General features: G+C 40.9%; 3 protein-coding genes across 8 annotated transcripts in view; 1 reads left to right on the forward strand and 2 right to left on the reverse strand.

The window, feature by feature from the left end:
• The window catches only part of Khc-73 (Kinesin heavy chain 73), a 17,112-nt gene extending 13,786 nt beyond the window's left edge, over positions 1-3,326 (forward strand). For all 5 annotated transcript variants that reach the window (XM_032436350.2, XM_032436355.2, XM_032436351.2 and 2 more), the window contains one exon: positions 4-3,326. In XM_032436350.2, the coding sequence (XP_032292241.1) occupies positions 4-71 (68 nt within the window). In that variant the 3' untranslated portion in view covers positions 72-3,326. The remainder of the gene's footprint in view (positions 1-3) is intronic.
• Positions 3,327-3,887: 561 nt separating this feature from the next.
• On the reverse strand, positions 3,888-8,117 carry Pgant1 (Polypeptide N-Acetylgalactosaminyltransferase 1). Of its 2 annotated transcripts, XM_015174703.3 has the most exons (6): positions 7,905-8,117; positions 7,581-7,828; positions 6,635-7,504; positions 5,462-5,861; positions 5,279-5,400; positions 3,888-5,216 (listed from the first exon to the last, which is right to left on the reverse strand). In XM_015174703.3, exons 3-6 carry the CDS (start codon positions 7,282-7,284, stop codon positions 4,592-4,594), a joined length of 1,797 nt encoding a protein of 598 aa, XP_015030189.1. In that variant the 5' UTR covers positions 7,285-7,504; positions 7,581-7,828; positions 7,905-8,117; the 3' UTR covers positions 3,888-4,591. The 2 variants fall into 2 exon arrangements, with proteins under 2 accessions (XP_015030189.1, XP_002051034.1); XM_002050998.4 differs by having other exon boundaries at positions 7,585-8,117.
• Positions 8,118-12,326: 4,209 nt separating this feature from the next.
• Ir52a (Ionotropic receptor 52a) lies at positions 12,327-14,689 on the reverse strand. The gene has a single exon (XM_002050997.3). The coding sequence runs from the start codon at positions 14,518-14,520 to the stop codon at positions 12,613-12,615; it is 1,908 nt and encodes a 635-aa protein (XP_002051033.3). The 5' UTR covers positions 14,521-14,689; the 3' UTR covers positions 12,327-12,612.
• Positions 14,690-16,478: the final 1,789 nt, after the last annotated feature.

Genomic DNA, 16,478 nt, shown 5'->3' on the forward strand with positions numbered 1-16,478 from the left:
CAGAGATGAGCAGCTCGATGACTCGCTCGAAGAGCCGTGGCGAATCGCTGAACGTGTCGGCGCGCAAATGATTGTACCCAAAATGTTCGCATCAGCTGCAGCGTTCGACTAATTGCAGGCAGTCGACGCTGGTTAGCAGTCGAGTTGGTGCAACTGCAGCAGCAACTGCGACTCCAACAACCTGCCACAGATTGCGTGCAACCAGCAACGCTGCGGATGCGAACAGTCATGGCAAGAAGTGTTATGCCAATCGACGCTCGACGGCCTTCTAAGGTCGCCAACGATGCACATCGTCCAGCAACGAACAATGCGGAGCATTAACCAATTACACGCTAGCTTAACTTACTCTCTATCGCACCGCATGCCGCAATTACACACACACACACACGCAGACACACACACAGCCACACACACACCTAATCCAACGCTTTGATATGTATTTGTAAGGCGGTGTCTACAGCAGAACTAGCAACTAGCAATTAATTAACCAAGTGGGCTCCCCCTCTCTCTGCCAGCTGCACCCGATCCTAATGGATTAACTAAGCAAAGCGTTTGCGTAGTTGCATTAACCAAGTGCAATACCACGGAACACTTTGATACCCTTAGTCTATATGGTAGTTTATAATTATGATCGTTTAAATGTGTATGTGTGTATGTTTCCTAATGGTTTTTTTCCGATTAAATTGGTTGAGTTCTTTGTAGTTAATTAATGTTTGCTGCTTTTTGATAAAGCACGAACTTTACTATATTAATATATATATATTTATATATATTTTTGTACCGGTTGATTAATTAATTGCCTAGTTTAGTTCAATTGTTTTTTGTACGTACGAAACTTTATTTTATATTTGTATATCTTGAACTATATCAATGTGACTTGGTTAATCCTACTACGAGCTTATTTTTTATTGTTATGGACTATGTGAAATATATGAAATCAGTTGTATATAAATATTAATGCAGTAAGTTTTACCAGACATGCAATATTTTTTCAATATATATTTCCCTTATAATTGAGCTCAGATTTTGTTTAGCGCATTTACATACATATATATATATACCGACAAGAAACCAATACAATATTAGTATATAATAACATATTCCATATCGCTGCGCCTGTGCTAAACAAGAAAAAGCGAATCAAGATTAAATATAAACTAATTATCTTGTATCTTGTTTTGAGAACAAGAAGCTTGGCATACGCGCGGTATATATGTTAATTGTATTATTTGATGTGATGTATTTATAATTTTTCCATTTATATTGTATATTTAAATAAACTTCATTTTGCTATCTTTAAATATATATATATATATATGAATATATATATGAATATATATGTTTTGGGTTATGTCTTATTATTTTGCTATTCGATGTGCAATATCAATTTTTTGTCTGTATGAGTATTATTATTTGTATAATATATATAGACGTATATCGATCAATGTTGAAGGTTGTGCGCCAATGTTTGTGAACCATTAACCGAACACTGATACAGAATGAAAGGCTTGCGTTAGTCCAAAGATTGTGGACTGCGTGGAAAGGAAGTTATGAAGATGAAAATGAAGCAATAATTGTGTTGAATATTCAATTTTATGTTTAAGATAATCTATGACATATGAAATATATATATATATGGAAAGATAAACAGCAAACCGGCTGACGAACGTTTGTACGTAAACGTATCCATCCATCCAACAACCAAGACATCCAAGACACTCCAAACTGAGTCTGAGATAAATTGCAATTTACAAACAATAAAAAAAAAAACAAAAAATAAAAAAAAATTATAATATAAAAAGCAAAATAATAACACTACAACCGACAACAAGCGATTTACACTTAGAAACCAAAATTCAAAACCGAACAAAAAATAATAAAAAAAAAAAATTCAAAATATATGAGTTGAAAAGTTAAATTAACCCAACTGGAGGAACTACAGCCAGACAGTCAACCAGTATAATACTTGTATGCATACATGAATGTGTATTATATATTAGGTATACATATGTATATTTTCGAACTGTGTTTTCTACTTGCATCAACTACCAAAAACAAAAACAAAAATATATACTTGAAAATACGTCCAAAATTGAAAAATTCAAAGCAAGCTAAAAACTACAATATATATATATATATATACAATTACATAATAATTATATATATATATACATAACTATTTATTTACCAATAATACATATAATTTAAACTGAACAACTAAATATATCTTCGGTTGGCCGAAGCTAAAATGCTCCTTGAGAAAGTATTGAAAAAACGAAAACATTTTTTTGAGTTTAAAAACAACAATTTTCATAAAAATAATGCTCAAAGAGCATTCAAAATAATACATAATATTTGGTGTGTGTGCAATTAGTAGACGCCGCATTTGAGTTCTTAAAATTTGTTTCTAGCAAAACAAAAAGAAAAAAACTCATTAAATTGTTGCAACCCGCCCAGCACAACAATTAAATGTACAGTTGAGTGTACATAAAGGCGCATAAAACAAAACATTAACTGCAAAACAAAAAATGAAATATTACTGAAATTTAATGCATTTAATAAGCGTAAATTACATTCAAATAGAGCTTGAAATTATGAAAGATATTCCGATTTAAATCAAACGAAAACATTTAAATAAATTAAAGGCACGCATAATGCGCTTTCAATGTATTGTAAAATAGTTGAGAAAGAGTTTAAATGAAAATTACCAACAAAAAAAAAAAGCGCTTGCTAAACGCATCTTCTAGAACTTACAGTACACACATGTATTAAGTTATAGAGTGTAGAACAGCAGAACGCAAAGTAGAAGAAATCAAGATTGAAAATGCATGCAAATTAAAAAGGTACCTTAAAGCAAGAACGCAGCATCTAACCGCTATATACATATATTATATGGCACATTTTAGGAGCTATTGCCCTATCAGACAGTTAAATGTAGATACAATATGATTTGCAAATCATATAATACACAGACACACCCCGGTAAACATTATATATACATATACTACTTAATAGTTATATAGGCTCGGTATGAATAGATGTTATTTTATGCATTGGCTTCGCATAGAAGAGCAGCATATACATTTTATGTGGATAGCACCCAGAAAACCAAAAAATTATAAAAATGATATTCGTAAATTTGAGCACTTTAGAGCTTTTAGCACGATCAACGAAATAATTGTTATTAAAATACAAAATACATCAATTACAAATTGTAGTCTACCCTCGCAAGCAAAACCATCTACCATTGAACAACTACACAAATAAAGTTGAATAAACAATAGGAATTAGTCAAAAAAAAAAAAAAAAAAAAAAAAAACAACAAATGCTTTTATTGTGCAATCAACAAATACACAAATATCAACACGAGCTCTAAATGCAGTTGTTAATTTTTATTGTAAAATTTCACTTTGCTATTGTAGTTGTAACTTTTGTGTACTCGTATTAACAATCGCAAGACAGACAACTTAACAAAAAACACAGACATTCAACAACAACAACAACAAAAACAAGAACAATTTCTGTAATTTATACTTACTTATTTTACTCCAGTTTTAGTAACTTAATGAACGTCAGCAAAAATACAAAAAAAAAAACGCGTATTCAACCAATTCGATTAAATTAAAAAAAAAAACAACAACAAGAAATTATGTATTTAAAAATCTATAAATATACAAAACGTGCAATGAGCCGCATTGTGTTTAATTATCAAGCCAAATACCTTCTGCTTATAGAGGCAAGCCCAGCTGTGTAAATACCTGAGAGCCACACACACACATACTTACCTTGACTTAAGCGACTTACATACGTGTTGGCCCTGAACTAGACCTCTTTTTATGTCTTTGGGCAAAGACTTGACCCGGCCATCAAAGATTATATAAGTCATGTGTTGTTTTAATCTTCCGTTTGGAAGTTGTTTTATATTTGAATTTCAAAACAAAAAAAAAGAAAACAGATGGCAAAAAAAGTTGTCATTAGTTAATAAATGCTTACAACGCCTTTGATGTGGTTCTCATGACATAGTTTAATTATTCGAGACTCTGCAATTGGCTGAACTGCATTTTGGAATGCGAGTGTTATGATGAATTTATCATTTTTGATGATCACATAGCAATTATAATTATTATTATTCAAGCATTTACATAGGAATATTATGCACATAAACCGATATAATATATTATGTATATCTATACAACTTGTTCTAGTTTCCAATTATCTTTCTTCTTTTTTTTCTTTCTTTACACAACAAATGCACAACACATATTGTATCTTGTGTTTTGTGTTCTTTTTTTTTTATGGTATAATATTTTTTGACTTGTTTTTGATTTGTGTTGATTTTGTTTGATATTCTCTAACTACAACTTACACAATCTATATAGTGTATGGTGTATATATTATATAGAAAATATACATATGTATTTCTAGCATTGTATTTTTTTTTTCTAAATTGTTATTTACACATGTTGTTGCGTTTATTTGAGTCTGTAGTTAAAAGCGCTTCGCTTCGCTTAGTCAGTTTCTCTCAGTTGCAATTGGCTTGGTCCGCTCGCTGGGCCTGGCCACAGGCGTGTGTGTGTGTGTGTGTCTTAACTTATTCGTGTCCAATGATCCAACGCTGTGTCTCACTGGTCAGATCACATGGCGCCACCTGTGCATCGTCCATGCTCTTGAGTCCCTCGTGATCCAGGCACATGCCCGTGTTGCTGTGCACCAGCTGCTGGTTCTCGTACTTCCACTGTTCGTTGTAGTCATCGTTCTCCAGGCAGGGCACCATCACGATGCGATACGGTGGCGAGCTACTGTGCTGGACTGTGGCGCAGCTAATCTCGTTGCGCAGCACTTGGCTCTTGGTGTAGGAGAAGAGCTGCGACTTTTGCAGCTCCTTGCCACAGGGATATAGGCCCAAGTTGTAGGGTTTCTCGTTGTTGCTCAGCAGATCGTCAGCGCACAGATTGGCGTGTACGGCCTTAATTCGGCCCCAGGCCTTGACATTCTTGTTGGGCACAAACTTCTCGGGATACACGTTCTTCAGGTACCAGTCAAAGCTCTTGCAGCGCAGCTTCTTGCGCAGCATTACGCGATGCGTGACATCGCCAATGTCCGCATGGAACTTCAGATCCGGTCGATTCAGAAAGAATACGTTTATGTACTCATCCATCCAGACCAGCGCCATGCGAGCGGTGTTGATGCCGTGCGTATCACGATCATTGGGGAATCTGCGAGCAAGAAGATTTCAGTTAACAAAAGGATTGAACAGGAATTGAAATTGTAAACTAACTTGTAGGGATGGAAGTCGCGGAAGATGTGGCCCACTCGGGAGCAGGGTATTGTCTCGATGGTGCCGCCACACTGCCAGATTCTGAAGGACATCTCCAGATTCTCACCACCCCAGCCGTCCATCTGGAAAGTAAAAAAAAAGACATGAGCAATTCATGCAGTTCGTCTTGTGGCTGCGGCTCACCTGTTCATCGTAGCTGCCCACCTCCCAGAAATAGCGTCTGTCCATGGCAAACAGACCGCCCGCCATTGTGGGACTGTAGGCGGGGCAAATCTCACGTGGCTGACTGCATTCCCGGCTCTGGCGTAGCTTCTCGCGCTCGGACAGATTCACCCAATCGAAGTGGCCGTTCCACTGAAAGCCGCCCACCTGGAAGGACTTATAGCCATTGGTGCTATATTGAAAATCGTTGGCATCGATCACATCAATGATGGGCACCAGGACGCTGGTGCGCGAGTCCTTGATGCGCTGCAGCAGCGGCTCACACCAGCCCACATTCGCCTCGCAATGGGCGTCCAGAAAGATGAGCACATCGCCACTGGCAATCCGAGCGCCGGCCAAGCGAGCGCGTATCAGACCCAAGCTGTAGGCGAAAAACAAGTCCAAACTTTCCTTTAGCAAAATGGTATTTTTTTTTTTTTTTGGTTTTTTCTTTCTTTTTTTGAGAGAATTAAATTATTGGGTCAGCGAACAGAGGCGCGCGCGCTAAGCGAGATACGAAAGATATACAAAATAAAAGTCAAAAAACATAATCATGAGTTGACGAACAGGTTTTACGGTTCCATTCGACAAACGACACGGCATGTGGGGTATGCCCTGCAGTAAGCAGGGTAGCCAACGGGTCTTACACTAAGCTAGTCAGAAAATTCTTGAATATATGGCTCGCGAGGATTCGAAGTGTTGAAGTCCAACTCCTTTAGTGGATAATAGCTCGGAAAAGCATTTGATCTTTGCTCGACTTTTTGGCTCAAGGGGTATTTGCTAGTCGTCATAGCCAAATGTTTTGTTTGACTTTTGAAATTTTTGAACGTTTTTCAGTTCTTCAACTTTTAAAGCTGTGAAGAAGACGCTACAAGTCATTCTGTCCGCCTGTCCGTCCGTCGGTCCGTCCGTCCGCCTGTCCAATTGTGAGTCTGTGCCGCAAAACGGGTTATTCAAATTGAAGGCGAACCAAACGATATCCACTCGAACGTGTGTTTGTGTCAATTTCACAGCGCACAAGTTGAATGTGCATTCGATTAGCTGTATAAAACTTTTCCTAGCCCAGCCAGAGGCAGAGCAGAGTGTGCCAAATTGCTGTGCCCTTTCCCCCAGCACACTAACTGTTCGCTCTCCCTTTCCGCGCCGCTCACTCACCGATTTTTGAGCCGCAGAATTGTCACCTTGCCGCTGGGAAAGCGAGTTCTCGTATAATGATCCAGCTTGCCGCCCAGCTCCGCATTGTCGCTGCCATCGTCCACGAGGATGACCTCTTTCAGCGCCTTCTGATTGCAAGTGTTTAGCGTGCTGTGCACTGTGCGCACCAGCACGGAATAGGGTTCATTGTAGAATATAATGATGACACTGGCCGTGGGCAGCGTGCCCGGATCATCGTACTTCTGGGCCAGACACAGCGGATTGCGATGATCGCCCACGGTGCGATTGTAGGACAGCTGTTCGCTTAGCTCCTCGTTCAGTGCGATCTTCTTGTAGATCTTATCGCCACGCGCCTTGGCAGCGCCATGCAGATGCACTGCGGCACCTTTGTTGCCCAGACTCGGATCCTGTTTCTTCAGATCCAGCTGGATGATCTGCTCGTACGGCGACACCGTAACGGGTCGTATCTCGTTCTCGCCCTCATCCAGGTACCGCTCCTGCGATCGATGCCGCAGCGCTGCCGGCCTGACCCGGACGGGCAGCGGGAACTCATCGCTGGCCGGCTGCACTTTCAGATAGAGTATGAAGCACAGCGCGACGAGCACAAATATTATAACTTTGCCATAGAAGGAACGAAACCGAGGCAGCATTTTGGTGGTTATCTGTGTGCGTGTATGACTGTGTGTGTGTGTGTGTTTGTGTGTATGTGGCTTGTTCCTGTTGCTGCTGCCTTGGTTGTTGTTGAGGTAGCACGGACTCCCTCCTGCGTCCGCTCGCTGTTGGCTTTCAATTACAACGTTGCAGCGTGGACGTGGCCCCTAGACTGCTGCTGCTGCTGCTGGATTGTTGATTCATTTGTCACACTGCCCGCTGCCAATAAATACGTACATACATACATAATTAGACGGGCAAATATTATTTTTTTTTTTTTTTTTAATTTACATACATACATGCATGCGCATATGTTGCTGTGCTTGCGCCCGCAGCTTTCGTGTATATTCAGCTTATATTTTTTATTTATATACATATATTTTTTATCATAAATATATTTTAGTTTCGTAAAGCAGCTCAAGCGCTTTGTGATGTGGCGTCTGTGGCTTAAACTAGACTAAACGTTAATTCTAGTCGTTGCGGTCGCTGTCGCTGTCGCTGTCCGTCCGTGCCGCGCCGCCCATTGCTCTGCTCTTCACCTAGCTATGTATGTACATATGTATTGGTATGTTTGCACTGGTATGTATGTATGTATGTGTGTGTGTGTATATGGCTTAACTGTTGCTTCTTCTTCTGTTGCTCGGTGCACACTTCTGGGCTGCAACGCAGCTACGCATATTTACAGCATGTCAACTGTTGCTCGCGTTTTAATTGACGTTTTATGTTTGTTTAACGCGTCTGGCACTTATAATTTTACGAAATATTGTGTTGCGAACTTATAAAAACACTTACGAGCGACTTGCAGGTGATGCGGCGTTGCCACCTGTTAGCAAGTGTATGGGCTGTGGATGCGTTCAGCATGTCGAATCATTTGGTGTTAGCTAAATTTTTGCTTACTGTAGAGGCGCACACAAAATTAAAGCCTACAAGATGTTAACATTATCGAATTTTATAATTATAAACATTTATCACACAATGTTTCATTTAATATTGCTTGGCCAGGCGACAATTTTGTAAACTGTGACAGTGTGCTGTGAACGCGCTTACCCTAGTTTTTTCAGCAGTCTGGCAGGCCCGTATGTAAAGTGTGCTGTTAGGCGTTTAAAGCTGTGTTGGTAAATGTAGAAAGAGCGCCAAGATTTAAATGTTGAAAATGCAAACATTATTGTTAACGCAGTAAGACTTTTGATAATGATGTTGTAAATGTAATTAGATGTAAAAAGTTATAAATGAAAGTAAGTGGTCTTTTAGTGGTAGTTCCTCAAGTTTTTAGTCAGCTATTGACAAGATCAAATATGTTCGATTTTGTGACTACCAAAAACTGAGAGTTTACAAAAGTGGGCGTAAAGTGCATTCGAGAGCGGCTTGAAAACGAAAGGCAACTGCTGAATATGTCGAAGGGCCATGGTGTTCAACTCAAAACTGTCACACTTGACACTTTTGTTGTCAACTTAATGCACCAATTGCATGTTTGCTTGTTGTTAAAATGAAAACAAAATGTATTTCCTATTTGAAAAAATGAAAACGTTGTCTGAATTGTTAGCTTTGCTTTCTTAGCTTTGACACGCGATGACACCTTGTTGTTGTTGTTGTTGTTGCTGCCGCTGCGCATAATTGAAATATTATTTTAATTTTAGACTTTCATTTATTCAAAAACTGAAATAGGGTTAACACAAATTTATCCCAGATTTAGCCCCGATGCTCTTTTGTGATTAATTTCGCTAATTAACTCAGGTATTTCTGCTTTTTGTTTTTATCCATCGCCAAATACTGTTGCTGCTTTTCGTGCCATAATTAATACGTTACGTATACGCAAGCTTGTCGCTGCGGGGGCCGCCGTCACCGCCGTTGGTAAGCGGCAAAAAAAAAGGGTTCAAAGAGCTCCCTAACACTGCGGTAATTGGAGTTTTTGGAGCGGGGCTTTGTGGGAATTTGGCGCCAAGTGGCGAGATGGTGTAAGGTGCAAGTGGCTCGTTTTGCAGATCTGCGCTAACGCTCTTTAATAGCTTCCAGCGACAAAAACTAGGAAGGAAATAAATTACTTTGCTAGTCACACACACCGTTTGCCAAAGTTTTTCTTTTGTTTTTCTTTAGCCCCCTCTTTCTTTCTCCGGTGTTTGCTTTTCTTCTGCCCGTTGCCGACATTTCGCATTTGATTTGTGGCGACCCTGTTAACTGCCAGTTAAATTGTAACAGCGTCAACATTGGTCCAAATTACGATTTGATTTTGGATTTTTTTTTAATGTTAGCTACAAACAATAATTAACACCTTTAATTTCATAAGCAACCGATTTGGGCACTTTTAGCGCATATTCAATTTAGTTTTTGTTGATAATTTAAGGTTGAATTTGTAAAGTTTTATGAGGCGTTCAACTATATAAAACCGAATGCATTCAAGGTATACGATTTTAGGAGCTGCTTCTTTTTCATTGCAGCCCCAATGATACGCATATATGTTATTTGTTATTGACTTTCAGCGCGAGGCCTCATTAACAGGCACAAACAAATACAAATACCAACAGTTTAGGCATTTCGGTTCGAGATCTGACCATAATGACATAAGCCACAAAACCTATTTAATCTGAATGACCCTGAGTGCTCTGCTCTGGCCGGGTCTGGCCTGCTCCGTTTGCCCATTTATGTGGTCTTCATGTTATGCGGATAATCATCCAGCCTCATCATCATCATCATCATCTTCGCAATCCATCACGCAGACAACGCATAATAATAGAATTGAAATATTTGAAAAGCGATTGCAATTGAAAAATTGTTAACCACAATTTATTTTGTTACGGATTTTTGTTGTCTTTCTTCTCGCTGCGATGAGTTGCTCTACAAAATGTCAAAAGGTTGGGCAACTAAAATGATTGCTCTTTATTATTGGACGCACAAAAGGAGCTGTGCTCGAGCTAGGAGCTGCTTTTCGAAATGCTTTATCAATTGGTTATGGGAAATATATAATTCGAATAACTGGGAAAATCAATAACTATTCAAAGAGATGCTGGGAAAAGTTTGTTTCTAGTTTTATAAGTTATGGATGGAATGATGGATGGATAGATAGCAAGGTATACTGATAAGAGGATATTAAAATCTATCTATCTATCTGCTTAGATAGACAGACAGATAGATAGATAGATACATAGATAGATATGTTTTAGACAGATAGGTAGACAGATAAATTGGTAGATAGATAGATAGATACATAGAATGATAGATAAAAAGAATGATGTAATGATATAAATATAGACAGATAGACATATATATGCAGATATGTAGATAGAAATATAGAGAGATAGAGATATAGATAGATGATAGATAGATAGATAAATCGATACATAGATACACAGATAGACAGCTAGGCAGATAGATATATGGAAAGATAGGTAGATAGATAGATAAGTAGCTAGATAGGTAGATAGATAAATATATAGATTTAGAGATTGACAATCATTTTATATAGAACTATCTATCTGTATCTATCTATGCAGCTATAAATCCATACAAATACAGATAGATACTTGTGATGTGACCATCAAAATGTTCAATTCCATCAACCATTAAAAGTCGTCCCAATTTGGTATTGAAAATGTTTGTAAATCTAACCCAAATCCGCGTTTAAATCATGTACAGCTTGAGGCTTATCTTCCGTCCTACTACAACGCACAACACAACAGTTTGAACAAGCTTCGATACCTGCTCAGCTACTATTATTACCTCCGAAAAACACCTTTAAACCGCTTTTCGGCCGTTTAACACACTTGCAATTTGGCAAATAGCAAATTACACTCTTCGCATTTCCTTGCACAAACGATTGTAGCACAATTTCATAACTTTAAATAGCTGCGCGCTATGAGAAACAGCCACTGCACATATAATCCCAAAAAAAAAAAATCGATAAAAAAACGAATATGAAATTTAAAGAAAAAAACAATATTGAAAGCGTTTGTTCAACATAATCAAAGCGGATTAACAATGCACAGCTCTTGTATCACCCACCGGGTAATACCTGGCGCCGAGCCCAAGGCCGTCTTGGGCCAGGTGCAGGGAAAGAAATTAAAATTATGTGACTAAGTCGCCGATATGTTTGATAGTCTTAATTTATAATTTTTATTACTTTTTTTTCGGCGCGTCAGGTAGTTAAGCTAAGTTTTGCATAAGCGCCACAGACACCCGCATTGTTTAAGCATTTATGGGCTCGAGATGAGGCATTGCCGCAAGAGCCCGTCATCGAATTTGCAGCTATGATTGGATCCCCAAAATGGGCAACAGTTAAGCGGAGCAAATGCGGCAGATGGAATGCGCATGCACAATATTTCCAATTGGGTTTACACAATCCAGCCAACAAATTGATTCATAGATAACATTGAATACCTTTTAAAATCGCATATTGATTTTAATCAAACAGAAACGAAAGAAACAACGAACAACTTTGTGCGGACGTTAGTCAACCTTTGCCGTTTTTTTACGATGTCATTTAAATGAAAATGGAAATGCGTGGTTATATGGCAGCTATATATAAGCATCTGTATACATATATATCTGTATATGTGTTTATGGAGGAACATCCGCCAGCATTTTTGAAGCGGAGGCGGCTGCCTCAAAATGTTAATGGGGTTTAGAGTTCAGCGGCATGGCGCACGGTATAAAAAATGACTACAAAATGCGTGGCTTATGTAATTGGGAGCATTCGATGACAAGGCAATTAGTGGACTAGTAGCTAAGCGGACACGTAGAGCTGCAAAATTGATTGCAGATCACTTTTCACGTTTTTCGTGATGCCCAAGCAGCCCGTGTCAAAAACTTTTGGGCTTCTTATAAATGTAATTCCCAAAAATAACCTAATTCACTTTATAAACAGTTTTATTTAAATTTGAGTATATTTTAAGCCAATCCTAAATCAGTTTGTGAATAGTTTTAATTTTGCTTTAAGCCAAATCTTAAATCGTTCAGAAACTGTTTTAAACCATTTTTCGACAAGCTACAGAGCACTTTTAGAATAGTGTTAAACCAACTTGAAACCAGTTTTACAATTGTCCTTAAACCATCTTCAACTACCTTTAAAAAAGTCTAACGATAATCTAAAACCAGCTTAAATCATACATTTTTAAACCACTTTTAGAACAGTTTTTAAGCTATTTGAAACCTCTTTTAGAATAGTATTAATGCTAGCTTATACCTGATTTAAAGCAGCTTTAAACATGTCTTAATCCGGTTTTAGATATGCTCATTTTAAAAATCAGTTTTCTTCTCTTTAAATCGCATTTATTCAGATGCAAAGCAGCCAACAGCAAACAAGTGAAGCGCATTCAGAGGAGAACTGCAGGAATTCAAACGTATCTGCCCCAGCAGAATTCGACAGCAAAGCAAATGCAGGCGAGTAGATTGGCAGACACATAGAAAAAGAATATCCAGGAGAGATCGCGAACATAGACCGCATCTTCCTCCGGCTTGCCAGAACTGAAGTCCACCAGCTTGGTCATGTTTAGCTGCACCATATCGTAGAAGGCTCTGCGAACCCAGAGCTGCATCACGCCAAACTCCCACATGGACAGCATGTGATTTTCAAAGAGCTGGCGATATGGCCAATGGCGACGCACAGGCAGGCACATAAGCATGAAGCGATGCAGGCAGACGTCCTCCGAATAGTAGAACATGGGCTCCTGGAAGAGCTTCTGCTGCTCGTTGTAGGACTTCCAGCGCAGACGGGTGACAGGGTAAATAAAGCTGGCGTTGAAGGTGTCGCGCATTTTTACAAACTCATGCCAACTTTCCAGGATGAAGGCGTTGCGAGCATGGTCCGTGGTCAAATTGTAGCTCTGGAGCATGCGGTTCGCTTCCTTGCGATCCACGGCAATTCTGTAGGGCGAATCGCGAAAATCGGCAAAGCTGCGCAGCATCGACTCGGCTGGGGGATGGGTGAAGAACGACTGCAGATAGGACTCGTACATGGTGGTGGTCATGAGGCTGGCGAAGCACAGCAGCAAGCAAATGGCCTTCAGATGGCGGCTGGCCTGCTGGGGCCACGGGAACGCCTGGCCGAGCAGGCCGCGCAGGCAGCGATCGTTGAGCAGCAGCTGGCTGAGACTCAGACGACGCCAGCTCAGCTCCTGGCTGTAGATGAGCAGCAGCGAGAAGATCAGGAACAGCAGCAGCAGCACGCCCAGCACCAGAGGCTCCACAATGACCGTGTAGATCTTCTTGTAGGGCAGCCGTGCCGGCAAGGGTATCATGAAGCAATATGACGTCGACACAAACGGATAGCTCAGATAGTCCATGTTATTCGTTGTCAGGGTGGTCGTCAACGAGGCAGCCACATCCAGCTCGTTCCCCTGCACTCGCCGCTCCATAATGCCATAGTATATGGTTTTGCCCAGCTCGATGTCCGGACGCAGTTTTAGCGTTGCGTTCAAACGCCTCACAAACGTGTTAATCAGATTGCACACAAAGCCCACCATCTCCAGCTGGCCAGTGCTGGGATTCCGAAAGAGCATGGAACGCGGCATCAGCTGATCCGCTTCGCTTATGATTGCTGCGCCCTGCACATTGCCGTATTGCTGCACATAAATGGAGCTGGAGTTGGAGTCGGAGTCGGAGCCGAAGCTGACGAGCTGCACATAGTTCGGCTGCTGAAACAGGCGACAGCTGTAGACATTGCCACGTGCATCCAGCATGGCCACATTGTGCTGCTCCCGGGCAAAGTAGACCGCGCACAGCCACCGCGGCCGGATCTTGGGCGCCAGCTGGACCAAGCGACGCGCCTGCTGCAGCCTCAATAAGGTGTGCGGATTGTGCTCCTGTTCGGCGCTAAGGCCGCAGCACAGCAGCAGCGTTGACTCGCTGTTGAAGCGCCAATCCGCCAGGCTGCTGCCATTGGCCAGCAGCACCGTGGGCAGCTCCAGCTGCGGCAGCAGCTCATGGAACACACACGGCGCCCGGCCATACACCACGATCGTCTCAAAGTGCCGCTCCAAGCGAATGCGCTGTAAAAGCTGCAGCAGCCGCGGCTGGCTATCTGCATGGTCCGGCCAGTCCTCCAGCTGGACGCAGTGCTGCCGCGGGCACAGGCAGCCCAGCATAAAGATGATGAATAAGCGCATGACGCCGAGTCCTGCGGACATCACGCAACTGTGGCCATGCCTGGGCCTGCGGCTGGCTTTTGTGCTGGCCCATTGGCGTGCAGTTTGGCTTGTTTTGTTGGGCGCCGTGTTAACATGGCTAAAAGACCAATTACGCATTTTGTCGACGGGACATTTCAGGTATGTTCATGTCATTATAGTGCTGCACACACGACCAGCTCGCGGCAGTTGCACTTCTTCAGCATTTAGCTATTGTGCATGGCAAAGCTGCATAAAAAGCATGCCCATCCTTAGCTTAGCTTTAAAATTGTATAACTTGGTCTGCACAAATCCAATATGCCCTTTAACATTTTGTGAAGGGCTATATAAAACCAGTCACAGTTTGAAAGCCAGTTTTAGTTACAGTTTCAGAGTCACCTGGCATAGCCTTTTTATTGATTTGAGTATCAAAATGCCAGCAGCAAATTAAGTTCAGGAGCGCTGTGGCATCGAAAGGGCACAAACTAAATCGTCATATAGCTTATATAGACAGATTGCCTTTACAAATTGGCTCTGTAGATTGCCCCTAGAAAGTTGTTTAAAGCCATGAATTAAGTAGCTTACCCTTGATATAGAAATATTAGGAAAAAGCCTTAAACTCTTACCGGAAGCCCAACAAAAAATACTTTTTTGTTTTTTAATTTTTTCTCATTTTTTATTTGGTTTTTTTTTAATTTTTTTTTTATTAGAATAAGCCCATCTCCAGGTGGTCTTCAGCCTTAGCTTACGTGCTTATTATTTATATATTTATATACGACCTAAGCAGACTTCATTAACTGAAAATATCTGTGGATTTGCGTGTTGAGAGCTGTGCATGAAAGTAAATTTTGCTCGGCTCTGGCATAAATATGTATGAGGTCACAGAATGTTGTCGCCTCGACCGGGTAATGGGCGTGCGAGTGCGAGTCTGTGCCAATTGGGAATTTGGGTTTTCTTTCATTTTTTTTTTTTCACTCACATGGCATGTTTTTAACAATTTCCGGTGCGCAGCGTGTGTTTGTATGGCGTGTCTGTTGCACAGTCATTTGAGGCAGACAGTTCCAAGTCGTGTAGCTGTAGCTCGAGTTCCAGTTTGCGTTGAAGATGAAGCGAAATTTTCCGGCAATTTAAGCAAGTGCAGTCGCAATGTGTGTGTGTGTGTGTGTGTGTTGTTGTTGTGTGGCAAATCAAACATTTCATTTGATGTGCTCTCAATTGCACAGTGCAAGTGCTTTTCAATTATTCAAATGAGTCTCTTCCAGCAGCACTCGAAAGTCTACCGAATATTCGCCTCTGGTTTATGGCCAGCTCGTGCTCAACATGAAGCTGGGAGCTGTCGCTGCTGTCTCTGCTGTTGCTGCTGCTGCTGCTGCTGCTGCTCTGGTTGCTGCCAAAACTGGTCTAGACGTTGCGTTAATAGCCAAACGAGGCAAGAGGCAACATTTGGCGGCGACACTGAAACTGAATTTTTCGTTGTGCTGCTGCTTCATCAATTGGTTTTTGGTGATCGTCGCTTTATCTGCTGCCTTTTGCCATTTGCAGTTGTATTTTTCTGCTTCTTTTTCTTCTCCCTGTTGTTGTTGTTGTTGTTGTTGTGAATGACGTTTCAGCGAAAGTTGTTACGTTACATCGACATGGACTGCGCCAAGTGAAGACACCGAATGCCTATGCAAAACCGGTCGGTCATTGATTTTTGGCGGCTGGCAAAATTACCTGGCCATGGTCACTGCGCGCCAGTCAGTCACCCAGCCAGCCAGACAGACAGACATCGGACTGGCCAGACAAAGGGGTTCATCTGTTTGGCTTTTGCATGCATCGCTAATCTTAACAATTGTCGCACGCTGCGTATGCTTGATATATTTATGAAGCTGCGCAATGAGCTTCACTTGTCCGCCTGCAGGCACTTAATTGCCACAAATGATGCAACAACACACAACAACTTAAACAAAACACCTGAAAAGCAGCAGCCCAGAAATGTGGGAGAGTTTACACAGCACAACCAAAAGCCTTGTGCAGGTTTTGTATTTAAATTGGCCGCTTGTAAATAAGCTTCAACTTTAACCTTGCCTTTGGGCAAAGTCAAGTTTGCACTTTGGTAT

This window comes from Drosophila virilis, chromosome 5 (genome assembly GCF_030788295.1).
Source record: "Drosophila virilis strain 15010-1051.87 chromosome 5, Dvir_AGI_RSII-ME, whole genome shotgun sequence".
NCBI lineage: Eukaryota > Metazoa > Arthropoda > Insecta > Diptera > Drosophilidae > Drosophila > Drosophila virilis.

Excerpts from the sequence above, each read along its gene's own strand:
- Pgant1 (XM_015174703.3), bottom strand. The coding sequence starts at position 7,284 with ATGCTGCCTCGGTTTCGTTCCTTCTATGGCAAAGTTATAATATTTGTG. Across the intron at positions 5,401-5,461 it reads TGGGCAGCTACGATGAACAG|ATGGACGGCTGGGGTGGTGA; the intron begins GTGAGCCGCAGC and ends TTTACTTTCCAG. Across the intron at positions 5,217-5,278 it reads CGCGACTTCCATCCCTACAA|ATTCCCCAATGATCGTGATA; the intron begins GTTAGTTTACAA and ends TCTTGCTCGCAG.
- Ir52a (XM_002050997.3), bottom strand. The coding sequence starts at position 14,520 with ATGCGTAATTGGTCTTTTAGCCATGTTAACACGGCGCCCAACAAAACA.